Source organism: Taudactylus pleione, unplaced genomic scaffold (genome assembly GCF_031769625.1).
Source record: "Taudactylus pleione unplaced genomic scaffold, aTauple2 ptg000162l, whole genome shotgun sequence".
NCBI classification, from domain to species: domain Eukaryota; kingdom Metazoa; phylum Chordata; class Amphibia; order Anura; family Myobatrachidae; genus Taudactylus; species Taudactylus pleione.
The window spans coordinates 10,031,888-10,047,759 of NW_028284564.1; the positions used below are offsets into that span (position 1 = coordinate 10,031,888).

A 15,872-nucleotide genomic window follows, 5' to 3' on the forward strand; every position below is an offset into this window, starting at 1 on the left:
GATTTTGACCAATTTTCATACAGTAGATTTTAAATCAATCAATATTGATTAAAATTTACCTTTAGTAAATATACCCCTAGGGGTATATTTACTGAATGGCAGCAATAATAATAAGAGGGGTATTTATCAAAACTTGGAGAAAAATAAAATTACATTTTACAGGCAGTTTGAAAAATGACAGTTACTTTCTCTCTCACAATTTTATCTCTCACCAAAACTTTGATAAATACCTCTATAAATTCATAACCATGCATGTCCTGCATTTAAATTCTGCAGACAAACCCATCAACAATCAGCAGCTTTAATAAGCAACATTTGTGGATTTTATAAAGTGACAGTATGGCATCACCCTTATTAGGAATTTGGAATTCTATGTTTACAATATAGAGACAAACAAGATAAACAAGACAAACAACATACCATAAATTATATTGATTAATAAGAGGTATAGATTATTGATTACTTAGGATAATGATTCTTAGCTTTAAAAGTGTGTAACTGATACATTGTAAAGTTCTATACATTAAAAGCTCCATTAAAATCTATTTCTGACCTTGTCAATTTTGTTAATAACTCATATCATCTGATAATTACTGTAAGATTTTCTTTTCCAATGTGTCTTGCACAGAGTAACATGAGTTTATGCCCAAACCTCTTCTGATCCCCCTTCCTCCGTATACATTTTTAAAAACAGCCCAAATCTCAGTTTTTGATTCAGATTATCCTGTTTACAGACATCTGCCAAGTATTCAGTGTTCTTAGCTTGGGGAATGTCTGTGTATAATAAAATAAAACCTAAGGTTACAACTTTACCTCACTACAGCTCCAAGTCATACGTTTTTAAATATGTGTTTATTTTACGCCTTGGAGTATATTTTATTATGACTAGTTATATACAGTTGGGTATGGGATGCTGATGCTCGGGATCCCAGTGGTCAAAATCCCGACGCTGGCATCTCGACCTGGTTACAATGCCGATACCTAAAGGTAAGTACTCCTAACCTAACCCCTAACCTCTCCCCAGCACCCTAAACCTAACCCTCCACCAAATGTCTAAACCTAATCCTCCCCCTAGTGCCTAACCCTAACCCTCCCCCTAACCCCAGTACTTACCTACAGGATCCCGGCCTTAGGGATGATGGCTCCGGTATTCTGATAAGTGTCGGGATTCTGGCAACGGCATTCTGACTGCCAGAATCCCAGTGGTTGGAATTCTGATCGCATCCCATTATATATATATATATATATATATATATATATACACAAAGCCAAAATATTCTTGACCACTGTACAGAATAATGGTGACAATATGATAATAGGACACAAATGAACCCAGGTAGACAGAATCAATTGGAAATTAAACACCTTAATAATCTATATTATAAATTGAGAAGGACAGACAACTATCCTTCTTTTCTTAGTAATGGAAGCATCTGAAAACTAAATTCTAAACTATTATTACAGTACAACTTTTTATTGACAATAGAAAATGTATAATTTAAGTACAGTAACATAAATATAACGCTATGATTATGATTATGGGCAAACTGCCACCTTTGTTTTCTAGTCCTAGCCCAGAAAGTTACACAATCACCTATGGTACACACCAGTGCAATTTCCTCCAGTGCGGTCCAACTCATACCCATCATCGCAGACACACTGGAACATTCCTGGTAGATTTCGGCAGGTCCCAAACACACAAATATTATCGAAATAGCACTCATTGATATCTGAAAGAAGCAAATATCATATAAAATTTCATGGTAGTATGCGCATGGAAATTGGAAATGTATAAACACCATGGGCATAAGACTAAAGTAAAAATAATATATAAATGAAATGAATGTGCCAGTAAAAACAATTTAATTGTTTTTATAAATAGTTTTACCTTTTATTTAAATTAAATGTTTTTGGAAGAGTACTTTAAAAATGACAAAATCAAACAATAAATTTACAATTGACTAAACAGTCTCACGTTTATCATATAATGGGATCTGTACCAAACCATTTACTTTTTTATATTAAAAAAACAAAACAACAACACACTCTAGCCAGGAGCACTACTAAATATGAGGACTCGTCATAGTGTTATACTATAGTATTATCCGGTGCTCCTTGTCTGCATTTAGCAAGGAATGACCCCACTCCGTCTAACTACTCTCAGTGGGCCTGATGCAGAGATGCACGCACTGCCCGTCGCTGTTGTGATCCCATACGCAGCAAACTTGCGAAAATATGCATATGACTCAGCTGCAGTCTTCTGCACAGAGACGCCCACCCTACATCTTATGTACAAATACCAAAACATCAAAAACATTGGTCACACATCCAACCTGTGAGCAAGCCTAGAATGTCTGTCTCACCTAAGACACCGGGGGATCTCCTGATGTGTACATATTTGCAGAGACTCACTAGGAGATGCCCAGAAAACGGTCCTGACATGCCTGTATTTATCTAACCATCCCCGTAACCTCCATCAAACACTGACTACCTGTCACTCTCTTTGTGAATAAATCCTCTCTGCAACCGCCGTTGCTGACCTATCGCTGCATGTACGCAGGGCGGTTTTGACACAAAAAATACACTTCACAGTGTCCGACATCGTCATTTTGTGCATCTCTGAATCAGAGTAAATAAGTGGTAACAACGTCACCATCATGCCCCACAAACCACAAATGTACTGTGGTAAACTGAGGCATGATATCACCAAAGAGGATTTTACAATGTACCCTGGCAGCTGTGTGCTTCGTAATTACCTCCTAAATATGGAGGAAAATCATTGTTTTGCACATATTTACTAACACAATGTTTAATATTTTGCCGATATATTTCTGTACATTTTAGTCACTTTTTCAGATGTTATTTTTCTTATAGCCGTGGGCTATTACGCTAAGTTGCTCTATGGATTGCAATGCAGAGAGCCAACAAATACTATTTATTCCAGTGACATCAGAAAATGCTTTGCCTGATCCTATAAATACATGATTAATAGGCATTTTACCACAAGTAAGAAACACTTCCAAGTTTTCCGTATCGCTATCCTTTTAAGATCATTTAACCACTTTACTGACAATGTCCCTACTAAGAGGCATTCAAAATTTGTACATTACACCTAGGGAATGTGTCGCAATCCCCAGTGTCCCTTGGCCCTCATTTTAAAATTACCTCCCCCCCAAAGTGCAATAAGCCCCTCCCCCAGTGATCCTCAATAATATTATCCCTCACCCGCCTGGTGGTAATAAATCCCAGTGGCACTACAACCCACAATGTCAATATTTTATACACCCCCATCCCCAAGACCAAAAGACTTAATGGGGCAATACCCCAACTTCCAGTCCACACCTCGAGCAAAGTGCCAATAACCTCTTCCCCCGGGACATTTCCTACCACCTCCCATGGCATTCCGCCCCGTTCCGCACATGCAGAACACAGCAGAGGTTGTGTCATGGTGGACTGGCCATCAGACCCCCCCTCAGTGGCGCTTATCTCTGCACTCACAGAGATCAGTTTAGCTGTGCTCAGTGGGAGATTAAGTCCCCCTCCTCACAGTTTTGGTCACGGCGTATGGGCTTCAGAGTGCTGCTCGCATGGTATTTTGGGGTTAAAATTTTGTAGTGATGTCAATGGTCACAGCCTGCTACATTACTACCGGGGGTTGGAGCAGCAAGAGTAAATAATCCATTATGCACATGTGCAGAACAGATTTCCTTTTTAAAAGCCTGGGCACGAAGTGGGACGGCACAGTTGCATGGGCTGTAGTCTTGTCAGTAAAAGCACATCTGGGAACATGACCGTTGTTACACTCTGATTCTTGTGCACATAATAAAAACATATTTCTGTCATTTTGATACCTAGACCAGTGCACATGTGTTACTAGATCTTTATACATACAGTATCTAATGTCCAAACTCCTCTATGACCCATGGTGCACAAAAGCTGCTCAGTACATGGCCAAGTGATCCATTTCCTTTACACTTCGGAAGTGCCATGCTGTCCTATTGTAAGTCGTTTAAATAGACCATAGACAACTATTCTGGAAGGGTCTGTCCTTGTATGTGTAAAACACCTGCTCCCTTTTAAGCCATGATTTCTGACTGTTAAGCAACTGGAATGATCAGCCGTAGACTTACCCTGGCAGGACTTGCCGTCTACAGCTGTAGTGAAGCCCATCTCACAATCGCATCGATACGTACTTGGGACATTTAGACATTGCCCATTCTCACACAGGTTAATATTTTCTGCACACTCATCAATATCTGTATGTGACAAGAACATAATGGTGACCTACTAATTCCAATCCTCAAAGTTCATTTCATAATGTAGGACATTTTATTTCAGTTCCCACATGCACCTGGCATGTGATCAGACTCCAAAGTGTGAATCACAACGCCTCTCTCTGTTCAATACCTGTAACCAATTTCCAGAGACAGTCCCAGGTTGTAATGATTTGACCTTGGAATACTTTGTGAGAAGTACATTCCTATTTGTCTATATACTGAATGCAACTTCCAGTATCTGTTGTTATTTTCTTGCCTTTCTAAATTAATATTTGTTTAACAGCTGTGTTTCAAATGCAAAAAATACATTGTAACCGAAGTTAATAAAATACAATGATTGGGGATTTCTAGTAAACCCATGCTTGATGGGCATCTGAATAAATTTATTAATGTTTAGGCATACAGTATGTAAGTATAGTCAATCTGTGCGAGACAAGCATGAAGTTGTGCTCCTATTACAAATGTCTATGGAGTTATTCCTGATACCGGAAAATAAAAGCAATATTTATAAATATGAATATAAAGAGTTCATGGCCTCTGTACAGAATGGAGCAAAAAAAGCAAGTAACTTTGGGCCTGATTCCGTACAGATCGCAATAGCGATTACGCACGTAGTCTCACTGCGAATATATGGTAATGATTGTGAATGCAATGACATACGCAGCCTAACATAAGGATGCCCTCTTTACCTTACACACATCCGTAATACTTAGCAAGACTGCAAAAACACCGATAACATCGAGTACATGCAAAAGCAGTAAGTATTTACTGTACCTTGCATAATATATATATGCTTTATTTCCATCTCAGAATCAGCCCCAATGTTGTATGCCCATTTGTTTCCATTTAAAATAATATAGTTGGTACAGATGTGTCCTGATACACTATTGCCGCAGTCACGTCAAACAGCCCTTCTCATGTACGACTTGGCTTGTTCCGAGCGTCTTTTTGTGTCTTTTCTGCTAATATGCGTCTAAGATGCAATACGATGTGTCTAAACCGCTTAACGAGACTGCACTGATTCATTTGATATGCAACACTTGTACATATATGTGCAAATGAGTCTGACTCTGTATACAATGTGCTACAATGCAACAGCTGCGGCTTTTCCTCACGCCAAGTTCCGGTGTGCTTCATCTGCGACTTTGTACATAGTTATAAGTAATTCCTGTGTGGTTAAAGTCGCATCCTGGTGTTTCTGATACAGATTGAGTGGTGTTTTGCTGTGTTTGCAGTTCAAATAAGACACAAATTTAAAGGAAAAATAGCTAAGCTACAGCGATCAGCGTGGCTCACTAGACCCAGGTGTCTCGCGCCTCATGCCATATTGAGGCTAGGTGCATTAGGACACATCTGTACATTTGAAATAAACCTTAGAAGGAAACAATTTAGAAAACAAATGTAATAGAAGCCCAGTTTTGATGAAATTCACAGAATCTACTTGCATCAGAACTTGATTTTAACTCAATTATTATTTTTTTATATGAAATTGTTAAGGCCATACTCCCTTTGGGACATCATACTTTTTGTTTAGCCAATCAGAAGGAATGTTTAAAGCAGTGATGGGTGGCAGATGGCCTTAGGTATATAACTAAACCTGGGAGCTGTCACCTGCGGCCCCTTCATACTTTATTGTCAGATTGCGTGTTATAGAGTATAATACTAGTTTAAAATGTTTGCTGATTTTTTATTACAGATACAGTAAGTGTCTCTCTTTGGTTAAATGTATTGTGTTAACTTATTACTCAGATTAAGTGTAATATGAGGCCTTTTGAAGGTTAAAGGACTGCCTGTGCAGTCCCTGAACCACTGTATATCAGGTTTAGATTATTAAAAGTATTACTAGAAGTTTCCAAAGTTATAATCTTATCTTCCTCCAACAGATCATTCATATACATGCAGTGTATACTGCCAAGGGCATATCTGAAAAATCCACCACAAAATGGGCTTAAAATATACATGTCCATACTTCCATCCTGGAAGAAACCAGTGCATTAAATTCATCCTGACAAGACCTCATATATACTGTTACTGTGCATTTTGTTTACTTAACTTTGAGGTTAATAGCATTTTGCCAAATTTTAACCTGTAATTTTGATGGAAGTCTCTAACTTTCTATTGTACTTTTGTACTTTGGTAAACAATGGATCCTGTATGTTCCCGTCCCTGTGAGAGAAAAGACCTGCTGAGAACAAGTAATGCTTGTATTTGTTTCACCTGAGCATGTAAATCCATCTCCAGCATAACCTTCAATGCAGGCACACCGGTACGATCCAGGGGTGTTTAAGCAATGGGCTGAAATGCTGCATCTGTGAGTTCCATTAGAGCATTCATCAAGGTCTACAATAGAAACAGTTGTTAGAGGGTGTATAACATGGCATTCAGAGTAATAGATCCACTCGTAATTTGTAAATATGATGTATGTATAAATAGATCTATAGAAGTTAGTCTAAAGATGAACATAATTATTGGTGTCTACACTTGGGTGCGCCTATATGTAATGTGGTATTACTAGAAATAGTAAAAGTGAAATCCCTTTTCTACTATAGCAGAGAACAACTTGCCACATGGACAAAAGACTGGTGCAGAATTATTACTACGCTAGTTGGGTTAGCGTATATCATGTGACTTCTCACTGCACATGCCCATAATTGTGCTGCTTACATTTGGTTGCGCCTGGATGGGTGGAATGAGGGCATTTAACGTAGGTCAGGTAACATACGTTGTAGTGTTTGTGTGTGTGTGTGTGTGTTTTTTTTGCCTACATGATACAGGGAGTTGCTTCTGTTGATTTATAAAATTTTAAAGATGTCTAATCTCAAAAGAGTTTATTTGACATTAAATGATTTATAACAATGGGGCATAAGTATCTGTCATGTGTTTGGTACAATCTAGAAGTACATTCTATTGTTGCTGACATTTTGTGTGTCAGGTCCAAGGGGCTTATTCATCATTGTTCCCCTAAAACCACCCATGAATTAAGTATGCAACTCACCGTGAGTTGCTGCTGCGCTTACTAAACTCCAAAAAGCAGTTGTTCCTGCGAGCCCTACCACTAGCATTTTCACCGCTAATTGAAATGAAAATTTCCACTGAGTGAGAAGGTGCAGGGACAGAGGAAGGCGGAGGGACCCCTCTTCACTATCCGGACCTCCAGGAACTAACACACTCTGAAGATGGCGTCAGTTCCCTCAATCAAACGTGATGAATGCAGGTCCCCATACCAATGGATGGAATAAATGTACGTACTGAGCTGGGTATACATTTTACTTAAGCTTGGATAAATTGTTGCATCAATGGTGGGACTAATTGCAAAGTTTAGTACAGCTTTAGATTTATGATCAGAGCTGATGTATAGGTTATGATTACAGGAAAACATTTATTTTCTTCATAACTAGATGTATTAAACTCATAAGACTATTTTGGAAATATATCTCCCTACCTAGCATAACCTGCTGGCTAGGTACACACTTTAATAAACTATGGCCCGTATTCAATTTGGAGCGAAAAGCCGAAATCGGCGGAAAAGTTTCGCCGATGATGTAATTTCGCCAGGTGAAAAAGTATCGCCGTATTCAATTTGAAATACTTTCCGCCTAGGTGGAAAGTCAATGCAATGTAATAGGCGAAAAAGTTTCACCTATGAATAGCAGGCGGAAAAAAGTGCAGAATTGCGGTTTTGGGGTGCAACATTGCGGGAACCCCGTGCAGCCCAAAGGTAAACTGTGCCAATTTTTTTTTAAAAAAGACTTAAGGACACCCCAAAAAATGGCTTTCAATTTGGGGGCGAAAAAAAACAAAGTTGGGGGATAAAGTTAAAAACTAGCGAAATAGGCTCCAGGGGGGGTCCCCAAGTATGCTCCAGGTGCTTTTTCGATTACAGGTGTTTGTGGCAGGTGGATTTTTCACGATTTTTTTAACTACACTTTAGCAACTTTTAAATCTGCGACCCCCCATTTTCAAGTACCCAAAATTTGCTGGGACTAGTTATTTTCTACAAAAAACACTGCTAAATGGTATTCTTCACCACTTCTGCAAAAACGCTATGAAGCATCTATTGAGACCATTTAAAGTGGCCAAATACCTTCATCAGGGCTATTTGGGGGGACCCATAGTGAGCCCCCATGTCATTGCATCTTTTGGGGTGGTGTCAGGCTGAATTCCCCAAATCTGACAGCACTTTTTGCCTGTTTCATTTTTGCCGGGTGCCGTTTTTGCGTACTTTCAAATTGAATACGGGGATACGCGGGGATGAGCGCGATACTTTTCCGCCTGCAAAACAGGCGAAGTAGGCGGAAAGTCCGGTAGGCGGAAAAGAATACGGCTCTATGTATCAAAGAGTAACCTGAGAATCCCTCCCTCTACATGGGGACAGACATGCATAGAGGCCACTGCAGCTTCTATGCTATAGGACAATCTAAGAGAATTTCAATTCTCCTCAGCAAAAGCTATTTGAATTGGGAAATTCAAACCCAGTAACTCTGAGACATGTCTGTATACGACACCTGACCTGTGAGGTATACTGCCCTTATCTACTAAAGCTGTATATTTTACTTAACACTGTAAATTTTAGAATCATTTAAGCAACTCTTTATTGAAGAGACTTTCCTCTTTAAAACAAGGTATTCTATGTCTTCCTAGAACGCCAGTGGGCTAAAACACAAACTGTCTTACTAGGCAATGTAATAGCATCTCTGCTTTAAGGAGTCAATTTGCATACTTAATGAAGTACCGTGACTAAATATACATTGATAAAATACAATCACAGAACATATACATGACACTTCTGAGAACTGGGGTGCTGATAAAACAAACATATATTTGTTTCCATTCTATAAAACTGCAAGAAAAAAACAAAAAACAAAAACAGACTTTAGCTATAGGTGACAGGTAAGTTTTCCTGTGAACTAATTTTTATAAATGTTCATCATATACCTATACTGTAAACTGGTACAAATTAAAACCTTATAGTTCTCTTTTTTTCACGTTAGTAGTATATTAATGTTCCTGGTTATCTGGATGTCGTTGTCTAGTTTCAACAATCCCTTTGAAATCTGCATCTATTATATAAAACTGTAGGATGATAAAAAAATCTGTCATCACGATACAGGGGCCTGTCAGGCAATACTAGACGATCCAATGTAACGCACAGCTACTTTTTTAGTGATGGCAAGAAGACAGGCCTAAAACGCAAAGTGCCTAATTTCTCAGTTACATCACATGTTCCTAAATTTCCAGGAAATCTTTTCCTACATATTCCTCTAAATTTGCACCACTAATTTATGTTATGAGCCAATTACATAATTGTGCTTACCATTACATGTGATACCATTTCCAGTCCAGCCTTCCTTACACGAACATTTAAAACTGCCTGGTACATTGAGACATGTAGCATGCAGATCACAGTTGTGTGCGCCAATTTCACACTCGTCCACATCTGAAAGGATTATACAAACATTAAGCACTAAGAGGTTTGAAACTACAGGTCTATCTTGTAGACACCTTCCATGGATATACTGTACATGTGACGATGACACAAAAAAAGGCCATGCCAGCCAAGGTGCGCAATCCTGATTCTTCTGGACAGTTGTATAGTTAATCAGCTGCTTAAACCCAGCAATATAGTACCACAACCTGGACACTGAAAGGGGATGCTATGCTATGAATCCAGCTAATATAAAACAGAGTCAATGTCTCTCACTCTTCATTGTATAACTGCCATGTTTCTCACTCGGGGCCTGATCCGTCCATTTAAAATGCAAATGCAGAAGGAGGTGTCAGACACCTGCTTGCTGCATCTGCGTGATCCCAGCGCTGCAACCGAGGTCGCAGCCCGGGTTCACCACCGGAACAATCGTGACCATCGATTGCAATTGTTGTCCCTTCGGCCCAGCTGAGGTAAGCTTCCCTGACCGGGTCCTGGCAACTTGCATGGCCAGGAAGTCTGCGTGCACCCATGCAGACCCTGGCCTTGTCCCTCCCATAAAACAGGGGTGACACGCCCCTGTTTCTGAGAATGCTGCCAGGGAACGACCCCGCTGCGCCTACCAAATGCTGCAGCCTGTCAATCAGGTTGCGGCTGGGAGACACTGCGAGCGAACTCACAGACGGACAGCTGAACATGCGCAGTCTACCTCCTGCGCATACGCAGTCCTCCCATCATCGGAGATGTGCGCTAACCATCGGGTTAGCATGCATCTCTGAATAAGGCCCTTAGCCTTGATATTTTTCCAAAAATTATGAGCTATATTTCTTCTAGGCTGTGCACTTTGGCAATAAAAGTGTTAAATGATGAAGATCCATCCTGGTTATTGCATTGAACACCAGATACCCAATGTCACCCTTCAATGTGAAATCTGCATTAGATAAGGAATACTCATATTATCATTAGATTTATACTGTTTCTATTGCAGAGCACACATCACACAGGGAAGAATGATGAGGGTCCTCTGGTCCAATAACAGCTGCATAGACTTTTGTTACTGACCATGTTAAAAACTAGAAAAACTTATTTATTCTCATGTTTGACATTGTACATCCTACAGTATGTTCGGAATTATCATTTTCTCTAGATAAATGTCCATGCACAGGATTTAGGCAATGTGCTATAAAACCCTGGAAAAACCCCATCATTCTATACATAAGCCATACATAAGAGGTGAGTCAGCTGGAGACTCATTTTTCATTTGATGTTTTTTCCAAGTATGCTGTTTGGATGGAAATTATTTAATTATTAGGCTGCTTGTTGCATAGATTACAGTATACAATATAGTCCAGATCCAGTGATAATATAAACATTATAAAGGTCATCTAGTGATTATGGGGGTGATTCGGAGGTAGAAGCAAAGCAGTAGTAGCTGCAACTTTTGTTGCAGCCACTACTGCAAAATTCTGCAGTTGATGGGTTGTTTGTGGTGAGATGCCCACCGGCTGCAGCCCTATTCAAAGGCGCACCATCAAGAGGACATTGGCAGCATCATTAGACTTCTGAGCAACCCTATGTTTGCTCAGAATGTATGTCGGAATTTGGTTGCAGGAGCGGCGCAGTCCCTGCCACCGGCACACCCCCGACACTCCCGCCGTCTCGAGCCACCCCTGTTACCACCCAGGAATGCCTATCGGAACTGCACGGATTTCCATGCAATGGGAATCTGCATCTGTTGGTGCTGACCACCGGACTCTATATTGCTTTATACATACAGTACTGTGCTAATCAAAGTACAAGAGCTTTTTCCATACCGTTAATGAATGAAATGATTGCAAATTTCAATATCAGTGTCTATCTGTAACAGCTTTAGTTTCTAAAAATGTTAAAAACAAAACCAACATTTTTGGATTGCTGATAATGCTTTGTGGAAAAAAAAGGTTAATTTCATAATAAAAAAAATAGCAGCCACTGTAAAATTTTATACTAACTTGTGTGCAGGTTCACAAAAAAACAGAGGATGGCAAAATATTATATATATATATATATATATATATATACATACATGCTGTATGTATATATATATATATATATATATATTTACACACACATACATACATGTAAATATATATAACATTTATACATGTTTCATTTAGAAAAAAGAGAAAAAAAAGAAACCTTAGTGTTTAAGTATTGCTTTAAACCAGTCTTATAAAGCACTTTTCCTCTTTTATTTTAAAATACACAAGGCTGAAAATTTAGCCGGTGGGTTTACAGATAGCCATGCAAGCAAGCAAGCAAGAGGGTAAGGACATTCATCAACATGCACATGCAAGTCACTGACATTACAGGCAATTAGGTACTGCACACTGTCTGGTCTTTTCACACTTCGATCCATGCAATCATGTTAATGAGAAAAAAAAAAGCAAAACACCGAAGTCAAGTTAGAATTTTTTTTATTCGGACTCATGACAAACAGAATGTAGTAAATATAAAATTTTCAACCGAATTGGAAGTGCAATGCTCGCATCTGGAGTTATAGAAAAAATGTGTCTATCTTAGAAGTTCACCAAATTAATGGTATACCTGTGCATCCAGTTGTTCCCTTTTTCACTGAATACCCAACCTGACAATGACACACAAATGATCCTTTGGTGTTTTCACATTCACCAAACATGCAGATGTTTGAATTGATGTCACATTCATTAACGTCTGTGAAGAAATAGTTTATGATTAACACTTACAAATACAGCATTCACTACAGTATATCTCAGTCCATAAAAGTATTATAGAACAATGTGAATAAACATCATTATTAATCTAAGGCTAAAACAGTTTCTGCAAGCTTAAAAATAATGGACAGTCTTCAGCCTATCATCCGCACATTTTGATTGGAATTTACTGTGGTAATGGGGAAAATATAACAGCCGGCGAGAAGCAGGCATTCGCGTGATTGTGGCAAATCTGCCAGTTGTTTTAAAACGGCAATCATTTCAAATTGGCCAGAACTGCACCGATGCCTGCATCTCACAGGCTATTACATTTCATGAAAGTGTAGGTATGGAATATAGAATTTGGAAAATAGAATTGGTAATCTACAATGTAATCTCCTCTATATAATTCTGTAACTGGTGGGTTGTTATTGTTAAAGTGAAAATATATACTGAGCACAATTAACCATACATACGCTAGATCTAAATTTACATTACACCAGATAGCACTCTGTAAAAGTAGCCCTTCCTAATAAGCCCTTGCTGCTTGTAATTCCCAAAAGTATCTTCCATGTGAGATACGCTCCACACCTTAACAATAGGTATAGGGCCTGCTGAGTGCATGTTAGATAATTTATCTATTCCTGTATTACCTATCGTTAGTGAGTAAATAATCAATTTTTGATTTCTGTCATTATGAAAATGAGTATGGTTAAATACAAAAGGTATTAAGCCTTATAGACTCCATCTTGTTTTTCATATGTCTATACTAAGTGATTTAACTTTGGCCCATTTTCTAGGGAAAAAGGAATGTGTCTAGCTAATTGAAACACAGGGGCTGATTCAGCATTGCACACAAGTGGGCAGGACCCATTGTGCGAGTGTGCAGAATGGGTCCTGCATAATCACACATAGCCCCTTTGATGCTTCTGCCTGATTGACAGGCAGAGGCATTTAAGGGGTGGTGCAGAGGCAGTGTCAGCCGGCATTCCAGGAAACGGGGGTGCCAGCCATATTTTCTGGGAGTGTAAGACTCTTGCTGAGGCTTACAGCTGGCTGGCGGCCTGGCACTGTCCTCCATCACAACCATTAACCACCAGTGGTTGCATTGGTGATCCCAGCCTCCGACCTCAGTTGCTGTGCTGGGATCGCAGATGCAGCAGGGGGTGATATACAACTCCTGCTGCATTTGCATATTAGCAAGGACAGAATTGCAATGCTGCCATGCAATGACTATTTCCAAGAAGAATGAATGCTGAAAACCAATAGCAAATAGACTGTTTTACATAATGAATCTTTATGTAAGATAATATTTGCGGCTTTTCTTTTTAAGTACTGTTACAGTGCCTGTTGATTTCGTGGAATTTGTAGTAACGTACTATGAATGTTTATGAATATGCATTAGCCTAGCTAGTTGAAACCTGTTAATGTATTTACTATTTGTGCTGCGACACAATGAGCTGTTATAATGTTTTCATCTTATGAATACTTGAAGTAAACTATTAACTACTTCATTCTTCACTGTGCGGACATTCAATTATTACATTAATTACTAACACTAATATAATTAGAATATGTATAGTTGTAAGTTTTCACACTTATCTGTAACTCTCTAATGTACTTAAGTAATTTTGTTGCATGTTCTTTCATAATAAAATCCTATTGCTTTGGTCACCAATTTTTTTTTAATGCTTCGTGCATGGCAAATGTAAGACAAAAAGAAAATAGAAAAGAACAAACTAAATATACTAATAAGAGCAATGACTCATAATGTGCATAGTTCATTATTGTCTAAAATCTGTCCATGCAATCTTGACCTGCTGAGGACTAAGGCCCTCAATCAGAGTCAATCGCTAGATACAAGCGGTTGCTCTGAATTAGGGTGGCCGCTTGTGGTGGGAAGTGCGGGCTCCTGGTCGCTAGCTAAGCTGTGGGTTAGCTAGCGACCAGGAGCTCTAGCGAGTGACCAGGTTGATGGTCGCGATTGTCAGGACCATCAAGAACATCGTGCGCTTGCCGAGACCCTAAGGTTGGGTCTCGGCAAGCGCAAGCCCCAGGGAGCTTCCTGCTCTGATCGACCAGGAAGCTCCCCACTGATATCATTGCTGATGTCAGAGGGGCCACCCCCAAATAGCAAGCATTCCGTCAGGAACGCCTCTGTTTGGCCGGCCACCCCCCCTGCCCGTCTCCCAAATGGGCCGAGCTGTCAATCACCATCCACAGCTCGCCCCCTATGGTGCGAGACCCGTAGTGATGGAGCGCCCATCGCTAGCCGGGTCTCACGCATGCGCACGTCGGAGCCGGCTCCAACGTGCTCATGCCCAGTGGGCAAACATCGACCCGGTTGCAAGCGCTCAGCGCTCGCGACCGGGTCTGAATAAGGCCCTAAGATTTATTCAGTTGATATCTGTACTTTTCATTACTTAACAGTAGCGATATTGTAGTAGCTTTATTTTATTATACCTTTGGATTTGTATGATTTATTATATGAGCACTACATAATCAAAACATTTTCATATTGTTTGGACACTGAGGTGTCATTCTATTTTTGGTGGAGAGTCAGAAGAAAAAACATCATTAATTCAGCTTTTATTTTAAATATTATCAGAATCTGTCCAACTAGATTTTTGAGTCAACCATGTGATGAATTGTGGTCCTGATTCAGAGAAGAACATTGTAGCACAGCCCCAAAATATGTAAAAGCCGCAGAAGGCATCTTGAGTAATAAGAAGGCCACTGTTGGCTTCTCTGATCCGCTGCTGTGTTATGAGACACAGCCCTCAGAGCATCTGCATGAGCACAGGTCATCTGAGTAATGCTCAGGTTACTCAGAATGGCCGTGTATTTTTCGTTGCCATCCAAGAACACAGCCACTAACCTCGGCACACCACGAAAATGGGGTCGACATGCCCTCGTTTCCAAAGATGATGGCTGCCGCCGACCCTTCTCCGTCCCCAAACGGCTGCAGCATATCAATTATGCTGGGGCTAAGGGGGCACACCGACTGCCATCGTAGGCACATGCACAGTACGAAGTTGTACATAAACCATTGCAGTCCCTGCATTGCTATGGTAGAGAATAATCAGTTCCTATAATGAATATTTACCCTTGGAATCATGTAGCTAAGGGGTATATTTACTAAGCTTCGATTCATTTTTTGGCAGTTTTCAGCATTTGTAAGCTGCGTATTTACTAAAACTGAAACCAATGGGAAACTATCAAGAAGCCGGACACTGTCAGTGTTTTTAAAATATATTAAAATATTTATATATATATATAAAAATATATATATATAGTGCCCTCCATGCTATACACACTGGCTGTGTTGCTTCATGCAAAAGATTCCATACCGGTGACACTCAGGAGTGAAACACATAGATTATACTTCATTAATGTTTCAATGCTCTATTCATGCATTTTCGCCATGGTTTTTCTTGGATTCCCTGTATAGGCTTATAG

At 39.6% G+C, this 15,872-nt stretch overlaps 1 protein-coding gene across 1 annotated transcript in view; it reads right to left on the minus strand.

Moving 5' to 3' along the window:
* FBN2 (fibrillin 2) overlaps nt 1-15,872 on the minus strand; it is a 294,460-nt gene that overhangs the window by 85,962 nt on the left and 192,626 nt on the right. The window contains exons 31-35 of the mRNA XM_088475116.1: nt 12,289-12,414; nt 9,592-9,714; nt 6,495-6,617; nt 4,131-4,256; nt 1,608-1,730 (exon numbers count right to left, since the gene is read on the minus strand). Of these exons, the coding sequence (XP_088331242.1) occupies nt 1,608-1,730; nt 4,131-4,256; nt 6,495-6,617; nt 9,592-9,714; nt 12,289-12,414 (621 nt within the window). The remainder of the gene's footprint in view (nt 1-1,607; nt 1,731-4,130; nt 4,257-6,494; nt 6,618-9,591; nt 9,715-12,288; nt 12,415-15,872) is intronic.